Raw genomic sequence first — 24,917 nt, 5'->3', positions numbered from 1 at the left:
GGCGTGAACCCAGGAGGCGGAGCTTGCAGTGAGCCAAGATCGCACCACTGCACTCTAGCCTGGGCGACAGAGCAAGACTCCATCTCAAAAAGAAAAAAAAAAAGAACCTGAGCCAGCGCCACCACCTCCAGAAACCTTGGACTCAGACTCTGACCTCTCTCTCCCTCCTCCTCAGCCTCCTCTCCCCTCTGCGAGCTCCTGCCGCAGTGACGGTGACTCGCTGCTGCGCTGGTTCACTCCAAAGTGGCTCGAGTGCATGACTCAGGTCTTTGCAATGACCCAAGTTTTTCTGTGTACGAAATATGCACGTGCATTTGCCTCCCAGCAGCGTCTGACTTTCATGGGAGACAGTGGTTTCCTAGCGAGTCCTGGTGAAGTGACGGACATGAGCGCTGAGCTATTCCAAACCAACACTCAGTCTCCGTGCACTGCACTGGGGAAAAGAAGGAGCTTTTGGAGTTGAAGTCCCGGCTTTCCCACCTACAAGTGTGGAGGTGACCGTGTGCCTTGGAATCAAATCCAGAAATCGTACTGGGGCTCCCGGAGCCCACAGGCACTGCCCCGTCCCTCCCCACCTCCTCCTCGCTCCCTTCGTGCCCCCTAGTCTCCTCCCATCCTCAGATACACTAAGCATGCCTCAGGACGCAGAGCCTTGCACTGTCTGTTCCCTCGGGGGGGAATGTTCTTCCCTCAGGCACCAACACAGCCTCCCACCTCTCTTCATTCAGGTCGGCCTGTTGGAGAGGGGGCGCCTCCCCGCAGTGGCTCCATAACACTACCCCTCCCGAGCCAGGCACCTCCAGCTGCAGCTCATCACACATGGTCCCAGACTAGACAGCTTCCTGGGGAGGACCTCGGTGTCCACCGTGTGTCCCCCATGCCTGTGAGAATGTTCAGAGGCGATTCTTGAATGGATAAGTGGGAGAAAGGAAGAGGCTGGAGATGAGTCCCATGCCCCACGTCCCTGTGCTGCCCAAAGCTTTGATGTCTCAGGGCGTCTTGTGTCATTTGGTGCATCTCAAAGCAGAAGCTGAACGTGGCCTCCTCCCTGTGCCACATGTGCCGGGAGCCACTTCAGCAGGTGGAGTGACCTGCTGGGGAGAGAGTGCTCAGGCCTAATTCTCCCCCACTAGGCCCCAGCTCCCACCTCTGAAAACAGGGTGCTCTGGGCTGTGTGGGGGCAGCAGGTGTGAGATGACACATGGACAGGAAAGCCGTGGCCCAGGGCGAGGCGGGAAGGGCAGGGGAGGGCGGGAAAGAAGAAGGGCAGTCTCCTGGGACGCTCGGTGCTCGGTGGCTACTGCTGCTGGTGTCGTTTAAGAGGGTCTTCGGTTGTTTCAAGGGAATTGTCTATGTTCTAAGCAGAGCAGGTTCCGGGCAGTGGCAGCCGTTTACATGCCCAGGGGTCCACAGTCATGGTCCATGCCCACCAGGCTGGATGCCTGCTTCTCCCATTGCCCTCATCCTGCTCACAGCTGCCACTCCCACTGGCCCTCTTACCTCTGGGCCTTCACACGTGCTGTTCCTGCATCAGAGCACTCTTGCTCCGACTTTCTGTGGCTGCTCCCCTGGTCACGGAGGCCTCGGGATGGATGCTTCCCCCCAACAGGCCCTCTGCTCCCACATCTCCCCGGCTGTCCCTGTCACAGTGACTTTGTTCATGGGCCGGCTGCCTCATGGTCTCCCCACCACACTACATGCCACACGGGCTGACTGCCCAGCACCCAGGACAGTATGTAGGGAGGCAATCGGTATGCGATGGATGGATGGATGGAAGGAAGGAATGAGGGAGGGAAGGAGGGAAGGAAGGAAGGAAGGAAGGAAGGAAGGAAGGAAGGAAGGAAGGAAGGAAGGAAGGAAGGAAGCTGGCAGTCTCTGCTGGTTGAACCTGAGGGTTTGAAACTCACCCTCTCCTCGGTGCGGTCCCAGCTACAAGCTCACCTCTGGCTCATTCGATCTTTCTGAATTCACCTAACAAGAAAAATAATAAAAGGTGTGTTTTGTAACCGCAGCACCATTCTCTGGCCTGCCTGTCTTGGGGGGACACAGGCTGCTGCCCCCGTAAATGTCAGCAGGCACCTGCCGCAGAGGAAGCAGAGCGGTGTCACTCAGAGCTTGTTCCCAGCGCAGGCTGTCTCCCGGCTCCTTTCACAGAGAAGCAATTAGACATGATGGGGGTAAAGGGTTAACCCGGAAGCCTCCTAACGAGGGGAGCTGCTGGCTCCTCCATGGGTGAGTCTCCGCAGAGGCTTCTGATCCGCATCACTGCACCCGTCACTGCCGCACACGTGAGACTGGGGGCTGGGGGGAGATGTGAAGTCGCACGCTGAGAAAATTATTTCCTTCATCTTGGAAAAACAAAAGAAGCCAGGCTGTGCTGTTTAGCTGAGGTTCTAATTATGACTGCTACACGTGGGGAATATCAAACCACGTGATCCTCGGAGTTCAGAACTGGCCCAAGCCTGGGCAGGGCTCACTGCACGCTTCCCGGGCTCAGAACGGGGAGTTGTTGTATGTGAGGTTTGCTCAGCTGCAAGCTTTGTGAATACACAGAATTCTAAGAAAAGCACCGGGGTGGTGGGCTTGCGACATGCTTTGCATTGGGGCATCTGCTACACGGATTCTGGAAGTGCCCAGAGCCCCAGACAGGGAGGGGTGGCCTTGGTCGTGACTCTGGGCCCTGCGTGGTGCAGGTGCAGGGATTCAGTAAGGGTGTGGGAAACTGCGTGAATAGTGAGAGTTCATCCTGAAAGGTAGTTTTCCTTCAGCGGGTTGTTTCCCTATCACTCAAACAAGGGACTGGAGTAGATCATTTCCCAGGCGCCTCCCGGCATGGCTTGCTGCAGGCTTGGGGCTGTGGGGAGCTCTTGAGGCTGAGCTAAGCCGCAGCAGTTTCTCCCTGTGCCGCAGTTTTCTCCGTCCCTATCCAGCACGTGGACACAGCGCACACAAAGCGCGCACAGGCACACATAACAACCTGGGCAGATATTCAAGAGCCTACAAATCTCCCTCCTGAGTCCCCAGGGCTGAGGCCCAGCGCAGACGATAGCCCCCGCTCCCGAGAATCTCCCTGCCCTCAGAGGGCCTCGGGCAGGTGCCTGGTGTTGGGCGCACCCGGTCCTCTGGGGAGGGCTGTTGCTCTGCGGCCTCTCCCCCTCATCATGGGTGTTTCTATCTCATTTCACTCCAGTGAGAACCATCGTCTTCCCCAGGGACAGGAAAAATGACAGAGGGGTCAGAAAGAGAGAGGAGTCATGGAGGAGGGACCCTGCCCTGGACTGATCTGGGGATCTCTGTAGGGAGAGGGAATTGTGGCCGGCACTCGGGACCCACTCCAGGGAGATATGTGAGACTCAGGCTGTCCCTGTCACAGTGACTTTGTTCATGGGCCGGCTGCCTCATGGTCTCCCCACCACACTACATGCCACACGGGCTGACTGCCCAGCACCCAGGACAGTGCGTAGGGAGGCAATCGGTATGCGATGGACAGTGCATAGGGAGGCAATCGGTATGCGATGGACAGTGCGTAGGGAGGCAATCGGTATGCGATGGACAGTGCGTAGGGAGGCAATCGGTATGCGATGGACAGTGCGTAGGGAGGCAATCGGTATGCGATGGACAGTGCGTAGGGAGGCAATCGGTATGCGATGGACAGTGCGTAGGGAGGCGATCGGTATGCGATGGACAGTGCGTAGGGAGGCGATCGGTATGCGATGGACAGTGCGTAGGGAGGCGATCGGTATACGTCAGGGTGCAGGTGGGGTCCCATCAGCACAGAGCTCAGGAGGACTTCTCCTGTTTCCCCAGCAGCTGGAATTAGGGACCCTGGAAGCTGCTTTTTTAAAATTGAAGTAAAATTCACATAACGTAAATGTCCCCATTTTCAGGCATACAATTCAGTGGCATCAAGCACATTCATAATGCTGGGCCACCGTCACCCCAAGGGAAACCCGGTCTCCATTAGTGCTCACTCCCCCACCCCCCTCTGTTTCTTGCACCCCCTTGATGGGCAGAACCTGTGGTGGGTAGAGGAAGGTGCTGCAGGGACCACAGCCCAGCCCAGTGCAGACCCCCAAGGGGCTCCCAGGGACTCAGGGACCAAGCACAGGAAACCTGGGGAGCCACAGGGACCCTGACGTTCTGCCTCTGGGCCAGCACCTTCGGGGCCACTCGGGGGACTGAGGCCCCATCTGCCCCCTCCGCTGGACCCCGTGCTTCCTGACGATGGCTGAACCCCGTGCTCCCTGACGATGGCTCGACCCTGTGTTCCCTGACGATGGTGTCCAGGGTTGGGGCCTCCCCACAGCCTCCGTGGCTAACGGGTCTTTGCTGCAGGAATGGAGGAATCTACTTCCCTCTGACATTCCTCACCTCTTTCTTCTTTCTTTTCTCCTTCTTTTCCTGGCTCTTGAATTTCTCTGTCCCCAGCAGACGTGTCTGAGAGCGTGTGCATGAAGCGGGGCCCACAGCCATCTACTCCAGGGGCTGTGATCCTCTTTGCAGCCAAATGTTGAGGATGGGCTTCTGAAGCCACTGCAACAGCCTCCTAACTCAGCTCCCTGAGTTGTTTGCAAGGCTAGGAAAGGCCGTGGCTCTCTTAACATTGGACCCGAAAGGGGGTGTCTGGGTGTGGCTTCCACTCAGGACACTCCCTCAGTCCCAGAGACTGCGGGACCTCCTGGGAACTCAGGGTGCCCCCCACTCCTGTGTAGAACTCTGAGTCTCCTTGCAGTCACCAGGTCAGCAGGCTCCACGCAACATCTCCCGGGCCAGTCCCCACCCCGAAGGTGTAGGTCATCTCGCTGGCCGAGGGTCTTCCTGCCACCACACTGTGTCGTTCTTGTCACCCCAGCTGCCCCTGCTGCGGTCACACCAGCTCTCAGGTCCTGGAATCCCTCCCTTCCTCTGCCCCAGGACCTTTGCAAGTCCCGTCTGCACTACCAGGAATGTGTTCCCCACCCGAGCCTTCCCTGGAACCTCATTCCCCAGATGTCCACAGAGGGGTCCTGGTATCAAGGAAGCTCTCCCCAGCTATCCACCCAGCCTGGGTCAGGCTCTCGCAGAGCCTGTGTCTCCCTTGTAGAGCGCCGCACGTCTGATGTGATGACTTGGTTGATGTCTGCCCTGCCCCACGCTCTCAGCCCCACTGGCAGTCCCCGCATATGGTGTGTGCTGACTGGTGGCATCAGTGATAAGTCATGCGAAAGGATGAAGGTGGGGGAGGGGGGAGGGAGGGAGGAAGGAGAGAGAGAGAGGAGCAAGCTGCCCTTCCTCAACTGTGCATGTCCAGAGGCGCGTTCACGACAGGCGGGGGTCTCTTCTTAGCGGGGTGGGATTGGCATGAGTCCTGGGAGATGGAGCCGTCATGAGGTCACCCAGCGGGGAGGTCCACAGAAACTCCATCCACAACACAACCAAGACCAGGGCGACAGAGGGAGACTAAGGCCCACATTCACACTGCACGAAGACGTGGGTGACAGGCGGGGGCCAGCCACATCCCAGCCTGGAAAGGGGAAGGGGAGCCCAGACCACCCTCAGCCTGTGCTTTGCTCTACAGCTGCCAGGAGAAGGGAGGGGGGTAGGGAGAGCCACCCTGGAACAAGTCCCAGGCTGTTGGATTCTCTGGTGTGACGCCCTTCCTGGGTGTCTGGCGGAGGTTTGCCTGGGCATTCGTTGCTCCTCGTGTTGCTTGGATGGCTTTGTGGATCCTGCTGAATGCCAGCCCCGGGGGCTGAGCCCAGCCCAGCATTTGGTCATATTTCGGAGTGGGTGGCAGAGAGTGGTCCCTGGAGGGTGAAAGGTGGCGCAGCTTCTGTTCTCTGGTGTCTTCTCAGAAGAAAACACGGGCTTTAAAATTAAATCCATGTTGTCCAGGGCGGGAGGCCAGTGGTATGGGGCTGGGCTACCCAGAACCTCAGAAGCTGCTGATCCCACACCTTGGGGTGAAAAGGGGGAGCCAGCCCCCAGCAGGGCAAAAGCTGGATCCCCACAGGCTCGGAATCCCAAGAGTTGGCTGGCCGCAAACACCCTGCACTGCTCCCCATCCCACCTCTGGGACCCCCAACCTGACTAGGGCCCTGGTGTGACCCCACTGCAGCCTGGAGGGCTCGGCCATCCGGGCTGTCATCACCCGGCCACTGACCACCCTGGCCTCACCCTGTGCAGTTCCCGGCAGACCCTGGTGTTCAATAAGTGTTTGTGGGATGGACGACCTTGACCTTGTGTGACCTTAGCTGGGTGCCTTGCTCCCTGGTGCTGTGTCCATGCCACTGAATGATGTCAGAGGGCATGCTGGCCAGAGCATAAGGACAGCAGCAGACGCCCACAGTGCCCTGTGCCAGGCACTGAGCAAAGGGATCAACGTGCTGCCTTTGTCCCCCTCCCCGAGCCACTGCCGTCACTCCCATTTCACAGAAACGAAGACTGTGCTCAGAGAGGGGCCACCGTTCCTCAAGGTCACAGAGACAGGAGGCTGTGGTTGGGGTTTGCACCCCAAGACCAGAGTAGGTGTGCACAGGGCTGCTGGTGCACACCCTCCTTGCTGGGCACATGCATACCCGCCCCACAGCGCACGCAGAGGGTGCTGGGACCCTGAGGTTCCATGCCTGTGGCTCTGGTGTGAGGACAGCAGCGGTTCCCCTCCCCACCCTCCAGCGCCACCTCTTTGGGGCAGGCGGTGCCAGGCCTGCCCCCAGGGCCCAATCCTCTGTACCACCGTCTAGCACTGGCTTCCGGTCTGCAGCAGCCACCGCCAGGGGATGGAGGTAAGGGAGGCTCCAACTGCATGTTTAAACAGTTAGATTTAATTTCTCTCCGGACCCTTCTGTCTCTTGTCAAGTTTGCTTAAAACTAATGGAAGCAATTATCTAACCACAGAGACGTGTGTGGCAGGTAGCGGCTGTGGGTTCTAGGCGCCAGGCGGTCCCGTGTCGGCCGAGGATGGAACAGGTGCCCTCCTCCCCAGGAGGATTTCCCTCCCGTGGCACCTGCTTTTCCACACAGGTGTTTTCTCCCCCAAGAAACAACTCTTTTGTCCCCCACAATTCTTTCTGGGGCCGCAGCGCCCCTAGGGCCCAAGGCAGCAGGCTGGTCCGTGGCTTCCCTGCAGAAACCCGGCATCCTGGGGCAGAGGTGGGAGGCAACACCCCAGCGGGACCTGAGGGGCCATAACCTTGGGGATTCCTCAGAGGCGCCGCCTGGGGTTCAGTTCACACGTCAGCTGCAAAATGTTCCCTCAGAACGTGCAAGTCAGAAGCTCCCCACACCACACCGCCACCCCCATCCCCCACCAGGCTTGGCACCCTCCCAGCCTCGGGAAGAACCAACCCTGCTGGGCGAGGGTGACAGATCCCTGAGGTCGGGTGGTAAACCCTGCTCCTCCTCCCGCCACCTTCACGGCAATCCCGCTCCTCCTCCCGCCACCTTCACAGGAATCCCGCTCCTCCTCCCGCCACCTTCACGGCAGTCCCGCTCCTCCTCCCACCACCTTGACGAAGGCATGAAATGTCCCAGAGCCTCAGCTTCCTCATCTCCAAAATGGGCCAGTTCCACTCGCCAGTGCTGCCTTCCCGTGCCTGGTAGCGCACCCGCTGCATGGAGGCTGCAGGGACTGCGACAGTACGTGTGATCTGCATTCGGGTTGCAGTGGCAGCTTTTCAGGGCATTGTAGGTTTTTGCTGGTACATAGAGGGAAAAGTTTTCTGGGAATCCATTGGATTTTAATTCTCTCCTGAAGACTAAGAGAGAAATCAGGAGATCAAAAACAAATACGCAAGAAAACTAAAATACATAAGAAAACTAAAAACTAAACTTCCAGTCGCGGCACTGCTGCTGGGTTGCTTACCTTCCTGCTGGGTGGCTGCTGACACGGTCTCCTCTGGAGGATGTTTCCCATGGGGAGGGAAGTGCGGGGGGTCCCGTGAGGATTCTGGGCTGAGCACAAAACAGGACAGAAGCCCCCTTTCTGCTCTCAGCCTGACGGGAGCCCTGGAGCAGCCAGGGGAGGCTTCACCTCCACTTCACCCTGACCAGGTGCCTGATGCTGTCTGGTCCCAGGGCACCAGCCCTGGCTTCAGCACATTCACCAGTCCTGGGGGGATGCGGGAGGACACGGGAATCCCAGTTACGAAGCCAGAGAATGAAACAAAAATGGGTGACGTGAGGAGAGGGGTGGGGCAGGTTACAGGTTTCCATGGGAGCCAACATCCCAGCCAGGCCTGAGCACTGGGCCAGAGCCAGCTCTGCCAGAAACCGCCAGTCACAACCTCTGTGTCCAGTCTGGAGAGTCCAGAGTGAGGGGCCTGGATGGGGCTGAGGCACCAGGTTCCTGCCTAGAGGAGGCTGAGTGACAGCGGGCTTGGACCCCGGGCCCACCTCAGAAGGTGAGACTGGAAAGACTGCCCAGTGCTGGCCAGAGCCAAGGTTCAGGCAGAGCAGGCCACTCCTGACTGCGGCAGAGGCGAGGGCAGCACAGGACTCCAAGCACCCAGAGAAAGTTCTGTAAGTAGCCAGGGGCCTCTCCAGCCAACGCCTCAGGTTCAGACTCCAACCACGTTCGTAGAAAGGCAAAGCAGAATCCAAATAAGTCTGTGCCAGGTAACAGCATGAGAAGCATCCTCTCTGTGCACGGGGACACTCAGTGCATGCCGACACCCACACGTACATGTGCACTTTTCTGTTGTCCTCCTGGAATGCATTTAACCTTGCAGAGAGAAGCAAAGACTCCAAAAATTAAAAAGGAAGCAAGAGGAAGGAAGCAGGTTGAAGAGGAAACAAAGGTGAAAAATAGAATGGAATGTGTTGAGGTTAGTGAATGTCTCAGCACTGTTAGAAAAGCTGGCTATGGTACTGCCTGTGAGCTTCCCAGTAGCCAAAGTGACGAGGGAAAACGTATTTAGGCAATTCACAAGGAAAGACAAACAGGATACAGGGAGGAGTCCCCATCCCAAGACCTCAGACATCTCTCCCTTGGAGCTGCCCTGCCCCCTCACTTACCATTTTTTTTTTTTTTTTTTTTTTTTTTTTTTTTTTTGAGACAGAGTCTCTCTCTGTCACCCAGGCTGCAGTGCAGTGGCCGGATCTCAGCTCACTGCAAGCTCCGCCTCCCGGGTTCATGCCATTCTCCTGCCTCCGCCTCCTGAGTAGCTGGGACTACAGGTGCCCGCCACCTCGCCCAGCTAGTTTTTTGTATTTTTTAGTAGAGACGGGGTTTCACCGTGTTCACCAGGATGGTCTCGATCTCCTGACCTCGTGGTCTGCCCATCTCGGCCTCCCAAAGTGCTGGGATTACAGGCTGGAGCCACCGTGCCCGGCCCTCACTTGCCATTTCTATAGCGTGGCAAAGTGTTAGTAACATTCTGAGTGGTGTTCACAGGTACCCACATTTCAGAGTTTCCAAAGGGAGTTTTCATACACTCAGTGCTAATGTTCTATGAATGCCCCTGGAGTCTCAGAAGACCTGCCTTATTGCTCTTTCTGTATGAAAGAAGCCACAGCCTGGTGGGTCACAGGAGCAGGTATTGAAGGTTCTGAAGTTCCTTTCTTCTTCTGGAATGCAGGTTCCCCCCAACACTGGGGTCTCTGAATGACCCCCCCATCTTCCCGGCCTCTCTCCAGGAGGGTGTGGGCCAGCGCCATTTGCGTAACCGTGTCCTGACACTTTGTCCCCTGGGCTGCTTCCTTCTCTGCCAGTGACAACTCCTGTTTTCCTCCTGCTTCTCTGCGGATGAGGACTCAGAATCGCAAACGCTAGTGGGCTGAGTGTTCAGACACAGAGGTAGTGTTTTGAGCAGAACACCCAAGTTATGGTTAGACCGAAACAGGATGTTGGGACTGCATCTTGTCACAAAGCCCTGGAGCTTTCTCATGATTGGACGGAGCCATGTCAGACACAGACAGAAAAGGCATAAAGATCTAGGAAGTGACTGGGCGCAGGGGCTCACGCCTGTAATCCCAGAACTTTGGGGGGCCGAGGCGGGCGGATAACCTGAGGTCAGGAGTTCGAGACCAGCCTGGCCAACATGGTGAAACACTGCCTCTACTAAACGTACAAGAATCAGCCAGGTATGGTGGTGTGTGCCTGTAGTACCAGCTACTCGGGAGGCTGAGGCAGGAGAATCACTTGAACCTGGGAGGCGGAGGTTGCAATGAGCCAAGATGGCACCACTGCACTCCAGCCTGGGCAACAGAGCAAGGCTCCGTCTCAAACAACAACAACAACAACAAAAATCTAGGAAGCCGGTGTGCAGGGGCTCTGGTGCGGTCCCCTGGGCCTCACTCCCCCAGGCCACCCACGGAGCTGCCTTTGAGGGCCTTGTCATCAGTTTCATCCAGGGTTTCTCCTGCAGGCAACGCCATTCACCTGCGAAGTCCTTGGTTCACGTGGCCAACGCCCCCGCTGTTTCCTGCCTGGCGGTTCAGACGTTGGTGGCCCATTCATTCTCAAAGCAGCTTCAACGCTTGCCTGAGGTGTTGCCAAAGCTGTGTGCCTGTACTTTTTTTTTTAACTACAACACTGTTTAATCCTGAAGACAACACAAACCCTCCTGCTGCTGTCAAATTGCATTAGTTTTATTAGGAATTTGCTTTTAGAGAACAAAGGGGCTTATTTGTGTATTTGTGCTCGTCTCTCAGCAGTCACAGAGCTGTCATTTTTATCTTTGTCGGTGACAATCGGATGTCAGAAATGATTGATCCACTAAGTTGCTGCTGATTTTAACCTGTTTACCATTGGGCAAACAGTACTATAAAAGCAGTTTGGAATTTTCCTGTCACTTGAAAAACAAAATGTAATGATTCCGTCCTTAGAGGGGGAGTAGGTCTGGGGAGCCGCAGCGGACCCTTGCCTGGGTTGCCGCCGTCCATCAGAGGAGCCACCGGGGGGGCCCTGGACTCTGGAAGTTTCATTGCTCTGTGGAACCAGACAGGGTGGAAATGCCTGGTGTCATCACGTTTAAAAACATTTTCACATGAAACGCACAAGTGGGGGGTGCCATTGGCTGGGAAGATACCTAAAGTGAACTATTTGAGACGAGGGAACAGACACGTTATTTATTCTTTCAAGGCAGGCAACAGTAAAAGGTGAACGCGAGGGGAAAACACTTTATCTAATGTAACAGTGAGTTGCTTTTTTTTTGGTTTCTCGAATAAATAGTAATTAAATCATGTAAGCTGTGACAGCAAAATTGCTTGAAAAACCAATCCTCCCACCATAATTGCTTAGATACCCACATTTTTATAAATACTAGGTAACTTTATCCGTGGCTTTTATCAGCAGAATGTGACACCGGCTGTGGGCGCGTCATAATTTACCATGGCTGTAGGTGACAGTTGCAAAAGCACACGTCTAAAAAATGCACTAATGTGTCCGGATGAATCTGCGCCTCTGGAGGTGTCTTTTTCTGCAGCAGAGTTAGAGATGGCCATGGTGCTGGAGCTGTGAAGGGAGGTTGGCATCCTGGTGCCTAGTAGTTAATGTTTTGGAAGTGAAGCAATGTGCAGCACCCAGCAGTATCAAGAGACTGTCTGCCTTCAACTCGGTTTCCAATTCACTAAGAAAGCACTTGGTGGGGCCAGGGTCTGCCCTAGCCGCATCTGCCCAGCCCACCCCAAGGCAGTTTGCAGGCATCAGTTCTGGCTTAGTAATAAAAAGGACCAGAAAAACAGCAGAGCCCAGTTCTGCTGCCAAAATCCACCTGCCGTGGGGGAATGGTCCCCAGATGCCAGCTCTCTCTTGCTCCTTCCTTGTGCTTAGCCTTCTTGGGGTGGAAAAACAGGTCCATTAGGGGCTTCACAGTCTCCGCTGGCAGGAAGATTTGCATAGGCAAGAGTGGGGGGAACCGAGGGCACATTTTTGGGGTGGAGGGTACCCATTGTGCTGCTCTCCACTGGCAGGAGGAAGATTTGCGTAGGCAAGAGTGCGGGGAACCGAGGGAGTATTTTTGAGATGGAGGGTACCCACTGTGCTGCTCACAGACTCCGGCTGAATTCGGAGGTGATAGCGGCGAGGGAGAGATGCATTTACGGAAGGGAGTGCAGCTGTGTTGTAGATAGAACGGAAGCTCGGCGTTGCTTTGTTTTTTCCCTCCTTTTGTAAAGGCCTCTGGCTAATTCTCTAGGGGTTGAGATAAAACATACCACCCTCTCAGGAGGTGGAGAAATCAGTGCAGACCTCATGCCCCTGATGCCCATGGGGGGCCTGGAGAACGTCCTGCATGGTTGCTGCCATTGTTACCACCCTTCTGCTGGCCAGGCCGATCCTGACTGTCTCCCTCTCCTCTTGCAGTCAAGTTCAGCAGCTGTGTGGGGACCAAGGGGACACAATATGAGACCAACAGCGTGGACTTCAAAGTCGGGGCAGACGGGACAGTCTTCGCCACCCGGGAGCTGCAGGTCCCCTCCGAGCAGGTGGCGTTCACGGTGACCGCGTGGGACAGCCAGACAGCAGAGAGATGGGACGCCGTGGTACGGCTGCTGGTGGCCCAGACCTCGTCCCTGCACTCTGGACACAAGGTAAGGTGTGACCGCCCAGGTCTGCACTGGACTTTAGATGTCTTAATTCCTCCTGCAGGCCCCGGGCAGAGCCTCTGCCAGGGCTCCCTCAGGACAGACAGTCACCTCCTCCTCGGGTTGTGCCACTCAGGTCATTGCCAGCCGAGCACCTCTGCCCTCTGCACTGACCTGAGACACGGCCATCATTGCAGGAAGGCCCCCCGGGCAGGTGCACAGGCCCCACGCTCAGGTTCAGACACTATGCCACGGTCTTGACGCTCTTCATATGTTTTTGAACAAGGGGCCCCACATTTTCATTTCAAACTGGGCACTGCATATTCTGAAATCTCTCCTGCCTCCCGAAGTTTGCAGCCCACCAGGCCCAGGGCGTTCTGAAGCCTGGAGGGATGAGAAGCAAGGCAGAGATCATGTGGTTGGAAGGGAGCCAACCAGAGAGTGGGGAGGGGATGGAGAGAGAAGAGAGAGGAAGACAGGTGAAGGGAGACAGGAAAGGAGAGGTAGGAGAGGGAGAGAGAGGGAGGGGGAGAAAGAGAGAGAAGAAGAGAGGCAGAGAGAGACAGGAAAGGAGAAGAAGGGAGAGGAAGAGAGGGAGAGAGAGAAGGAGGGAGAGAGATGGCAGGGAGAGCGAGGGGGGGGGAGAGTGAGGAGAGAGGGGGAGAGAGAGAGAGAGGAGAGGGAGAGAGAGAGAGACAGCTTCACACAGACATAAAACATCTGTTGTTCAGCATCCCAGCTGCCCTCTGACTCTGCCTCCTTCTAACCCAGCTGCCTGGCTCACCTGGGTGACAGGGAGGACGCCTTCACTATCCCCTGTCCTGAGAGCTCCCTTTCATCCCCGCATATTCCAGCAATCCAGCACCAGGCTCCTGAACAACCTGTGTTCATCCCCCAGTTCCTAGCTGTTGGGTTCCTTGTGCCTTATGGGGAAGTGGCCAGGTCCCGTTCACCTTGAGTGTCCTGGCATTGGTTGCAGCCACTATGCCAGCCTTAAGGTGTGGGGGCTGCTGAAGAAGCTGCAACCAGGAGGGCTGTGGGAGGGTGCTAAGGAAGGCCAGCCTTCATTCAGGTCCAGCTGTTGCAGCTGCCTGCCTGAGGGGCCACAGTGGTGGAGAGAACGTGTGCCAACCCCTCCAGATCCCCCCCAGGTAACATGAGGCCTCTGTGGGGTCATTTGAGGTATGGTGAGCAAAGGAAATCACCATGCAGGGCGGCGGCCACTAGCAATCATGGGCACTCCCTCAGAAAAGGGACCTCGGGAAGTAAAGCATTAAGCAGAGGCAGGCAGATTCCTTTCTGTGGGTTTCCCGGAACCTCAGGCCTCATGTGCTGTGTAAGCCTCTGAGTGGGACACAGTCTGCAAGTTTCCCCAAATTGTCTGACCAAGAAACCCTTCTCCGTGGAAAGCTTGCAAGACAGGTGTGCCAAGGAACCCACCCTGGGAAGGAAGAGACCTGTGTCTTCTGACTTGTTTCTTAGATGGAAGTGGAGGTGGTTTAGGTTAGAAAAGACAAAGTGTGACTCGGGTGGACAGTCTTCACCGTGTGATGAGCGGACCCCAAGGCGGAAGGAGGTCTTGAGCATCCTCCTGAGTGTGTTAAACCAGGCAGCAGAGTGCGCCTCTAATGGCAGTAGCCCCCAAATCATGAGCCCCACCTGTGAGTCCTGAAGAGTCTAGGATGGTGTATGTCATTTTTGTTCTTTCCTGATTATTACAAGCCATGCCCGGTGAGCAAGGCAGGCCCTTGGACATCCTAGGGACCCTGTGTCATGGGGGCCCCCTCCCTTCAGGAGCTGTAGCGGGACACTGACAGGCAGCGTCTCGCAGCCCCATCACGCCTGTGACTTCCAAGCTGTCCCCAAGTCCCCGATTATGATGCAGAAACTTGGCACCTTGTGAGCCGAGAGCAGAGCCCCTGAGAGCCTGTCGAAAGCCTCCGGTAAAGGCTGTAATTGAAAATATAATGGCACCTTTTCTTGGGCATGTTAATGAAGCGATTTCAGATTTAATCCCCTGATCCTCTGAGGAAGGGGCAGGTCCAGCTGTGGTTGCTGCTAGACAGTCCCCGTGGGAATTGCTCCTCGACCCACGCCAGGCTGGCGCAGGAAGCACCCAACCAGTGGAGCAGGGGACGCTGAATTCATGTCCCAGGCTCAGCACACCCGGGGGAGCCAGGTGTTAAATCAGGCAGCAGAGCGTGCCTCTAATGGCAGTGGCCCCCAAATAGTGAACCGTGAGCCCCACCTGTGAGTCCGGCGTTTGTCGTTTTCGTTCTTTCCTGAGTGGTTATTACAAGCCACGCCCTGGTGAACAAGACAGGTCCTTGGGCAGCCTGGGGACCCTGTCCCATGAGGGCCATGGGGTCACTGTGGGGTGCAGTCCTGAGACCCTGAGACACAACAGTTGCAGGGCGCAGTGAGCAGTCTCCGCAGCCCAGGAGACCCGGTCCTCCAGCACTTGTGTTGCCAGCGGTTCCTCTCCTGACTTTCTAGGACCTGCTCAGACCTTGCCCCAAGTGCTGTTAGCTCGTCTAACTCTCTCCACACCCCTGGGAGTGGGTGCTGTCACATCACAGATGAGAGTGCTGAGCATGTGACCACAGCTCTGTGCTGCGTGGGAGAACGATGTGTGGGGAAGGAATGGAAAAGGACTTTGCAGGTGTGGCAGAGCCCAGCATGGTGCAAGAGCAGCCGCCCGGGGTGTGGGTACACGGCAAGGCTTCTGTGACTTACTGGCTGGGTGTTTGGGGAGAATTCACACAACTTGGAGGTGAGCTGCTCTGGAGAATGGGAGAGTATTTCACGAGGTTATGGAGGCCGGGGGTGGAAAATAGCAGCGCATATGGCTGTCATTGCCTGGTTCCAGACTTCACGGTCCTGCGCTTATCACAGCTGCTGGGCCTCGCCGGGCAGCATGGGGGCAGGAGGAGGCAGGCAGGGAGTGGAGGCCACTGTGGGACGCTGGGTCACCTGGTTGATGCACCCTTACAGAGCGTGATGCCAGCCTCTATTGATGATCAAGGTGACACCGGATTGCTGGTGTCCTGGCCGCCTGCCAAAAGCAACTGTACATCTTCCCCAGTGTGATCTGTCACCCAGGCCTTGAGCTGTGCCCGTCTCCTTTCATATTCAACGTCCAGCACTCAGCCTCATGACTGGGCACATGAGGAGGGACAAGATGTAGAAAGAACAATCGAAAGAAGTAGCAGAAAAGAAAGGACCCAGAGGGGCCAGGCGCGGTGGCTCACCCCTGTAATCCCAGCACTTTAGGAGGCCAAGGTGGGCGGATCATGAGGTCAGGAGATTGAGACCATCTGGCTAACACAGTGAAACCCCATCTCTACTAAAAATACAAAAAAATAAAATAAAATTATCCGGGTGTGGTGGCGGGCACCTGTAGTCCCAGCTACTCGGGAGGCTGAGGCAGGAGATTGGCGTGAACCCGGGAGGCAGGAACCTGCAGTGAGCTGAGTGAGCCACTGCACTCCAGCCTGGGTGACAGAGCGAGACTCTGTCTCAAAAAAACAAACAAACAAACAAACAAACAATAAAACAGACAACAAAGAAAGGCCCCACGGAGGCTCCAGAGCATGGGGCGATCAGACAGATTTTACAGTAACTACACTTACTATCTTTAAGCAAATTAAATAGAAGACTTTGAGAGATAATTGGAAGGTATAAAACAGAATTATTAATCATTGGGCAGTTTGGAACTGAAAAGTAAACCAAACAAAACGAAGAGCTCAATGGGTAGATATATCTGCCAATTTGACATAGCTGAAGAAAGAATTAGTGAAGCAAAAAATATCAAAAACATTCATGCTGTAAAGCGTGAAGAGACACACAGAAGGAAAACACAGAAGCAAGCGTAAGAGATGTTGGAGAAGTAGTAAGAAGGTCTAACGTGTGTATTTGCAATATGAGGGGGAGAGAGAAAACGGAGCAGAAGTAATATTTGAAAATATAGTGGCAGAAAATATTCCAAAACTGATAACATTCATCTAGGCATGGATTCAAGAAGCCCTATGAACTCTATGCAGGAGAAATATTTCAAAAAACAGTACCTGGATGCTTTATAGTAAAATAGTTACAACCCAAAGACAAAGAGGAAATCTCAAAAGCAGACAGAAAAGGCAGAGTTCCTTTGAGGGAGCGACGACTAGGAGACTGACTTCTCAGCAGGAGCTGGGAGGTTGTTGGGGGGTTAGAAGACAATGGAATGATTTTTTCTTTTTTTTTTTTTTTTGAGACGGAGTCTCGCTGTGTTGCCCAGGCGGCAGTGCAGTGGCGCGATCTCAGCTCACTGCAACCTCCACCTCCCAGGTTTAAGTGATTCTCCTGCCTCAGCCGCCCAAGTAGCTGGGATCACAGGCGTGTGCTGCCATGACTGGCTAATTTTTGTATTTTTAGTAGAGATGAGGTTTCACCATGCTGGCCAGGCTGGTCTCGATCTGTTGATCTCATGATTCGCCAGCCTTGGCCTCCCAAGGAATGATATCTTAAAAGTGCTAAAAGAAAATAGAATTCTATCATCTGGTAAAACTGTCTTTCAATAATTAAAGTTGAATGAAGAGACACTGAAAGAATCTGTCCCAAATGATGTTCTTCAAACATAATAAAACAATTTGAGGCGAACACTCAGAAATGAAGGAAAGAATGAAGAGCTGGAAAAAGGCCAAGTACGCAGAAAAATACAAATGAATCACAGCAGTGTAACGTTTCATGGGTGTAAATAGAGAACTCGAATTCACAGCAAAAACTGCATAAACTTTGAGAAGGGATAAATGGAATCAAAGAGATGGAAGTTGTTTGCGTGTTTCTCAAAAATGATGGAAATAACAAATTAATATTACTCCTAAATAAAACAAAGACACTTGTTATAAAGTCTTTAGAAAATCACTAAAAGAGTCATAAAAGTCTATAAGTAGTAACATAATAAATGGAAAAAACAGAATAATAAAAATTATCAAGCCAAAAAATGCAAAAAAAGAGAAATGAAAACGGAAGAGATGGGCTATACCTTTCTCTTTGAGTAAGATGGCAGATTTGCAAATATATTTGTAATTATAGCCAATGAAAATATATTTGTTGTAATTTTAAAAAGTAAATTGATGGATAAAGATAAATCCAACTGTATGCAGCTTATAAAAGATACATCTGAAAGGTATAAAGCTAAAGGTTAGCAGTAAAATCTTAGAGAAATAAATACCATGCAAGTATCAATCAAAAGGAAGCTAGTGGACTCTGTTAATATCAGATGAATAGAATCTGAGGATAATGCATTCTCTTCAAGGAGGAACAGCTCATAATGACAAACAATTCACCAAGAAGATACAGGAATCCTACATTTGTGTGCACTTCATATGATTTCAAAATATTTGTGCCAAAATTGATAGAAATAAAAGGAGAAATAACTGTGCAATCAGTGATCAATTTTAACAAAATTTCTTAGCGAATAATAGAACAAGCAGAAGATACCAGTAAGGAAAGAGATTAGAATCACACAATTAACAGGTCTGGCTTTACCGAGATGTATAAAAGCACAGAAACCAACCACTGATAAATACACATGATTTTTAAGTATAGACAGAACATTTACAAATATTCACCAAGCAAGTCCCAACATACTTCATAGCCTTCAAGCAATTCTCAACATACTTCAAAGGTTTAAAATCAAAACATAGTTTGTTTTCTTAACTCAGAGCAAGTAGACTAGAAATCAGTAACAAAGAACATAACTGGAAAATCCCCATAGATTTGGAAGTTAAGTAAAAGCCTTCTCATTAACCCTTGGGCAGAAAAAAAAAAAAAAAATCACATGGAAATTAATGAATATTTTGAACTGAGTAATAAAACTACTGGGATGTAGCTAAAGTCATTCCCAGATGGAAATATTTAGCCTTAAATACATATATTACAAGATAAAGAAGGCAGAAAATTGGCTGGGCATGGTGGCTCACGCCTATAATCCCAGCACTTTGGGAGGCCAAGGCAGGTGGATCACCTGAGGTCAGGAGTTGGAGCCCAGCCCAGCCAACATGGCGAAACCTCGTCTCTACTAAACATACAAAAATTAGCCAAGCGTGGTGGTGCACCCCTGTAATCCCAGCTGCTCAGGAGGCTGAGGCAGGAGAATTGTTTGAACCCTGGGGGCAAAGGTTGCAGTGAGCCAAGATCGCACCACTGCACTCCAGCCTGGGCAACAGAGCGAGACCCTGCCTCAAAAAAAGGAGGGGAAAAAAGGCAGAAAATCAACAATCCAGGCATTCATCTCAAGAAACTATAAAAATAACAGAAAATGAGACCCAAAGTCTAAAGAAAGAAATTGTTAACACAGGAGGAGAAAACAATGAAACAGAAAGCAATAGAAATCACTAAGTCTATCCTTTAAACTACGAGGCTGATTAGACTGAGTAAAAAGAAAAGGTATAAACTGCAACAATCCTTATCAGGGAGGAAAAGATGACATTGTGACTAATCTTGTGGACATCAGAAAGATCATTTGAGGATATTATATACAATTTATACCAACACACTTAAAAATATACATGAAAAGGACAATAGTATAGAAATATACACCTTACCAAACTAACATAAGAAAAAAAATCCTGAACTGTTTTACTGTTACAAACAAAATTAAAACTAAAATCCTTATCACAAAGAAATGTCCACACCTGTTGGCTCCACTAGTAAGTTCTACCCAAGCTCTCAGGAGAAATTACAACAAATCTTACACAAACCTGTCCAAAGATCACAACAAGAGGAATTGCTTCCCCAAAGTTTTGTCTTCCCAAATCCTGATAGTGAGGATACACACACTGGAGGTACAAGCCAATGCAGTAAGGCAAGAAAAAGATATTAGAATAAATAAAACTGACATTATTTGTAGCTTATATGATTATGAATGTTAGAAAATGTAATCCGTCCTGAAAGAACCTGTCCTAAGTTGTTGGATTCATGAGTAAGGTTAGCAAGAGTGCTGGACATAACAGTTGTACTTCTATGTGCCAGGAATAAATCATTAGAAAATAAAATCTGAACTAGATCCCAATTACAATAGCATTAAAAATGATCATATAACTGGAAATAAATCTAACAAAAATGTACAAGACTTCTTACATTTTGTTGAAAAAAATTGAAGACCTATAAAAATGGAAGGATATGCCTAGCTCATAACTTGAAAGGCTTATGTTAGAATATTGATTCTACCCAAAGTTGCCATAAAGTCAACACAACCTCAATAAAAATTCCAGCAGATTTTTTGTTTGCTCGTTTTAGGAAGAGTAAAGAGCTGACTTAAAATTTTTTAATGGAAATGGAAAAGGCGAAGGTAGCCTAGAACAAGAAAAAGATGGGAGGACACGTCCTTCCAGACACGTTGTTGGAGCTGTCCTGTGTGCTACAGGATAGTAAGCCACAGTCCTGGCCTCTACCTGCTAGATGCCAGGTGAAGCCCCATAACCTCCATATGCAACCCAAGCTCTTTCCAGCCACTGCCAAATGTTCCCTTGGGGGGCAAAACTGCCCCCTTTTGAGAACCACTGAATTACAGCCATTAAAATGGTGTCATTTTGGAGCAAAGATGATTGGATAGACACTTGGAATAAAAATAGTGAGCCAAGCAAAAGATACGTAAAGTTTTTTAAAATCAGCTTCATGGACGTATAACTTTCATACTACAAAATCCACCCGGTTCATCTTTACAATCTGATGAGCCTTGTCAAATGCCCAGGGTGCGGACCCTTGATTTTTTATTATAAGAGCAGTGCTGTAGAGCAGGTACCAAGTTCTGTAGCACACAGGACTTTTATGGCCAGCAAGCTAAGAATGGTTTTTACATTTTTAAATGATTCCATTTTAAAGGGTTATGTAAGCACCTATACAATGTCCTCAATTTTGCCCCTTAGCCTGAGATACCTAAAATATTTACGATCTGGCCATCTGGGGGAAAGTTTGCCCATTTCTACTGAAACAATGGAGGAAAGACTGTCTTTTCAACATATGGTGCTGGGCTAATGGGGTATCTTTAAGAAAAAAGTGAAATGACCCCTACCTCACACCACAACCAAAATCCATTTGAAGTGGACGGAAAATCTAAACATGAAAGGCAAGGCAATGCAGCTGGGAGTGATGTGACCCCGGGGTGTGGAAAGCTTCCTTGCACGTGGCACGTGAAGCATGAAACATGGGAAAAAATGATCTCTGGACTTTATTAAAAATAAGGACTTCGCCAGGTGCAGTGGCTTATGCCTGTAATCCCAGCACTTTGGGAGGCCAAGGTGGGCAGATCACCCAAGGTCAGGAGTACAAGACCAGCTTGGCCAACATGGTGAAACCGTGTCTCCACTAAAAATACAAAAATTAGCCAGGCATGGTGGTGCACGGCTGTAATCCCAGCTACTCAGGAGGCTGAAACAGGAGAATTGCTTGAGCCCAGGAGGTAGAGGCTGCAGTTAGCTGAGATCATGCCACTGCACTCCAGCCTGGGCAACAGAGCAAAAGACTGTCAAAAAAAAAAAAAAAAGAACTTCTGATCATCAAAACATGTATCTTAAAAATGAGACAATAAGGCAGAGCCTGGGAAAGGACATTTGCAGCACTCAGTTACGAACCAAGGACTCACATTCAGAACATGTAGAGAACCTCAGATCACTATCTACAGACAGACAGAAGATGGATGAGAGGCTTAAACAGGCTGATCATCAGACATGTGTCATGGTGGATAAATGTAAGACAGAGGCTGGGCACAGTGGCTCACCCCTGTAATCCCAACACTTTGGGAGGCCAAGGCAGGAGGATCACTTGAGGTCAGGAGTTCAACACTAGCCTGGCCAACATGGTGAAACCCCATCTCTCCTAAAAATACAAAAATTAGCAAGGTGTGGTGGTGGGCGTCTGTAGTCCCAGCTACTGGGGAGGCTAAGGCAGGAGAATCACTTGCATGAGGGAAGCAGAGGTTGCAGTGAGCCAAGATCATGGCACTGTACTCCAGTCTAAGTGATAAAGCAAGACTCTGTCTCAAAAAAATAAATAAATAAGACTGGCTGAACCTCAGCAGGGCAATCAGAATGGCGAAAACTGGAAAGACTTGTACTACCAAGTATTGGTGAGAATCTGGAGCAAGTGGAATTTTCAAATACTGTTTTTCACTTGTGTGTTTTTATTTTGAGACAGGATCTCACTCTGTTGCCCAAGCTGGAGCGCAGTGGCACCCTCTTAGCTCACTGCGGTCTCAAACTCCTGGGCACAAGCAATCCTCCTACCTCAGCCTCTGAGTAGCTGGGACGACATGCACCATCACCCCTGGTTGGTTGGTGGGTGGGTTGGTTATTTTTAAACGTTTTGTAGAGACAAGGTCTCACCATGTTGCCCAGGTTGGTCTCATACTCCTGGGCTCAAGCAGTCCTCCCACCTTGGCCTCCCAAAGTGCTGGGATTACAGATGTGAGCCACCCTGCCTGGCCTTTTCATATACTCTTGATGGGAGTGTACAATGGTACAAACACTTCAGACAGCAATTCCGAATTACTATGAAAGTCAAATATATATATATATGCCTCATTTTTGGTGTATGCCCCATAGCAGTATAGGCAGGTAATACCAGGAACTCTGTACAGGACATTGAGAGAAGCCTTACACATAATCACCAAAAGCTGGAAACAACACACATGCCTTCGCCATTGGAATGGGTCAATAAATTGCAGTGGGCTCCTAAAGTGGAATATTATCAGTAATAAAGGTGAACAAACTGCAGCTAGAAGCAACAAAGCCAGCGAATCTCACAAACAGACCAAGGAAGGAGAGCAGGCAGGTGCCAGGCAGCAGGAACGCATGCCAGCCTAGTGACCACACTCCCAGGAAGTCCACATTCGGGTGACACTGAGGTGCAGTTACAGTCGGTTGAGGGCCGCCGGAAGCCATGCCGGGGGACACCAGAGGGTTGGAGGGAGCCTTGTGGCAAGACAGGTGCTCATTCTGCCATCATTTAGCTGATGCTCTGTACGCTGTGGTGCTTATACTATCACTCACAATTTAATTTTTTTAAAACAAATGCATGCAGAGGGCTATCTGACCGTGTTTGGAGAAGGTGGGAGTTCTGAGGGGAGCACGTGGTGAGCAAGAGTTCTGCTGGGGGAAGTTTCTGGAGAAACAAATGAACTCCTTCAGAGCATCAGTTTACAGAGTGCTAGGAGTCCCAGGGCAGTGTTTATTGAGAGGAGCCTGGAAGCAAATTCTGCCAGAGCAGGCACACAGGGACCCCTAATTTCCTGGTTCTGTAAATTTCATTTCTCTTATGTAGAGGTTTCTTCAAGTGCAGCATCCTCCGTCCATTATTTTAGCGACTCTGTGGAGTTGGGTAAAACTGACAGCTTTACAGTTAGATGAACCATAACAATTTGGCAACTTTTCTCCTTCTTTTGTCCCCCTCTCTTAGCAACTATTTAAAAGCAGCCTTTCTGTGGGCAGTGCAGGCAGTGCTGGAATCTGGAAGAACTGTTCTTCGGTGCAGTCTTGCAGGAAAGCTGATAGCAATTCAATTAGGAAATGCAAATGAGGTCACATATTTCCCACTGGAGTGCTGAATTGCCCCTGAGGAATCAGAGCAATATTCCGGCCTCACAGGGAACACTCGAGACCAAGTTCTCACCCAGTTGTCATCTGACTAGCTGCTGCAGCGCTGAAAAGTGGCAATAGGACCTGTGGGTATCGTTTGCAAAAAAAAAATACTGTTGTTTATGAAACCAATATTGTGTCTTCTAGCACACGTCAGCATTTATGAGGATAAACTCGGCCAAGCAATGTCCCAGAGTCAGGCGGGCCCAGGCGCTAACCTGTGGCCTTTTCTGGGTGTTTCTGTCCCCCCAGGTCCCTTGGGCTGAACTATGTCCCCTAAAATTCAGACATTGAAATCCTAACCTCAGAACATGACTTAACTTGGAAATAGGGGGTTTGCCGATGTCATTAGTGAAGAGGTGATTAGGGTGGGCCCTGATCCAACAGGACTGTGTCCTTAGAGAAGGGGAAGTCTGGACACAGACAGGCACAGGGAGAAGTCCTGTGAAGATGAGGCAGAGAGCTGGGGGATGCTTTCGAAAGCCAAGATCAGAGAAGACTGGCACCTCCAGGAGCCGGGAGAGACGCCCAGAGCACATTCTCCGGCACAGCTTCCCAGGGACCAGCGCTGTGACATCTTGATCTTGGACTTCTGGCCTCCAGAGCTGTAAGGGAATAAATCTCTGTCTCAGCCCGCTGGCTTGTGGACCAGAGCCTTCCAGCCGAGGTAGAGACTCAGGAGGCAGAGTGCAGTCAGACCCCAAGGCACCCCCGAAGGCAAGGAGGAGTGTCCCCAGCCAGGGGTCCTGCCCAGCGCTCCTGCTCAGGGCTCCAGACACCCCTGAATCCTCTTGATGCAGTCATTCTTGTCTCCAGGGCTGATGAGGACGAGTCCCCGCCCACGGCAGCTCCCGGGTCCCTCTGCTGCTGCCCAGGCCCTTCCACTGCCCCCACTGTCCCCCTGCCCACTGAGGGCTCCACAGGGCTTGAGGTGTCCCTAGGGAGAGGAGGGATGAGGAACAGGTGCACTCGAAGGGCGGCAGCAGCACACAGCAGGTACAGGCACACTGCCCAGAACACCACACACACGGTGCACAGCACACAAACCACACACACACACCCCGCACACACTACACACATCACACAGTGCATGCCACACACACCACACACCCACACACACATGCACCCTGCACACACTACACACACCACACACACACGCCCTGCACACACTATGCAAACCACACAGTGCATGCCACACATACCACACACACGCACCCTGGACACACTACATACACCACACACATGGTGCACACACACAACACAGTGCACTCCACACACACCACACATACACCCTGCACGCACCACACAGAGAGTGCGTGCCTGTATTCGTCCATTTTCACACTACTGATCAAGACATACTTGCGACTGGGAAGGAAAAGAAGTTTACTTTACTTGGACTTACAGTTCCACGTGGCTGGGAGGCCTCAGAATTATGGCAGGAGGTGAAAGGTATTTCCTACATTACAGCAGCAAGAGAAAATGAGGAAGAAGCAAAATGAAAATCCCTGATAAACCCATCAGATCCCGCGAGACTTATTCACTATCACGAGAACAGCACAGGAAAGACCAGCCCCATGATTCAGTGACCTCCCCCTGGGTCCCTCCCACAACACGTGAGAATTCTGGGAGGTACAATGCAAGATGAGATATGGGTGAGGACACAACCAAACCATGTCGGTGCTACACGTCCCCCACACACACACCACGCACAGTGCACACCACACACACACCAGTACTACACGTCCCCCACACACACGCCCCACGCACAGTGCACACCACACACACACCAGTACTACA

General features: G+C 51.8%; 1 protein-coding gene across 2 annotated transcripts in view; it reads left to right on the top strand.

Moving 5' to 3' along the window:
• The window catches only part of CDH4 (cadherin 4, type 1, R-cadherin (retinal)), a 444,165-nt gene that overhangs the window by 237,170 nt on the left and 182,078 nt on the right, over window positions 1-24,917 (top strand). For both annotated transcript variants that reach the window (XM_011934497.1, XM_011934498.1), the window contains exon 2: window positions 12,284-12,510. In XM_011934497.1, the coding sequence (XP_011789887.1) occupies window positions 12,284-12,510 (227 nt within the window). The remainder of the gene's footprint in view (window positions 1-12,283; window positions 12,511-24,917) is intronic.

Source organism: Colobus angolensis, unplaced genomic scaffold, assembly GCF_000951035.1.
Source record: "Colobus angolensis palliatus isolate OR3802 unplaced genomic scaffold, Cang.pa_1.0 Scaffold136, whole genome shotgun sequence".
Taxonomy (NCBI): Eukaryota; Metazoa; Chordata; class Mammalia; order Primates; family Cercopithecidae; genus Colobus; species Colobus angolensis.
Note: the sequence above shows the minus strand (reverse complement) of the source record. Positions and strands in the feature narration are given on the sequence as shown.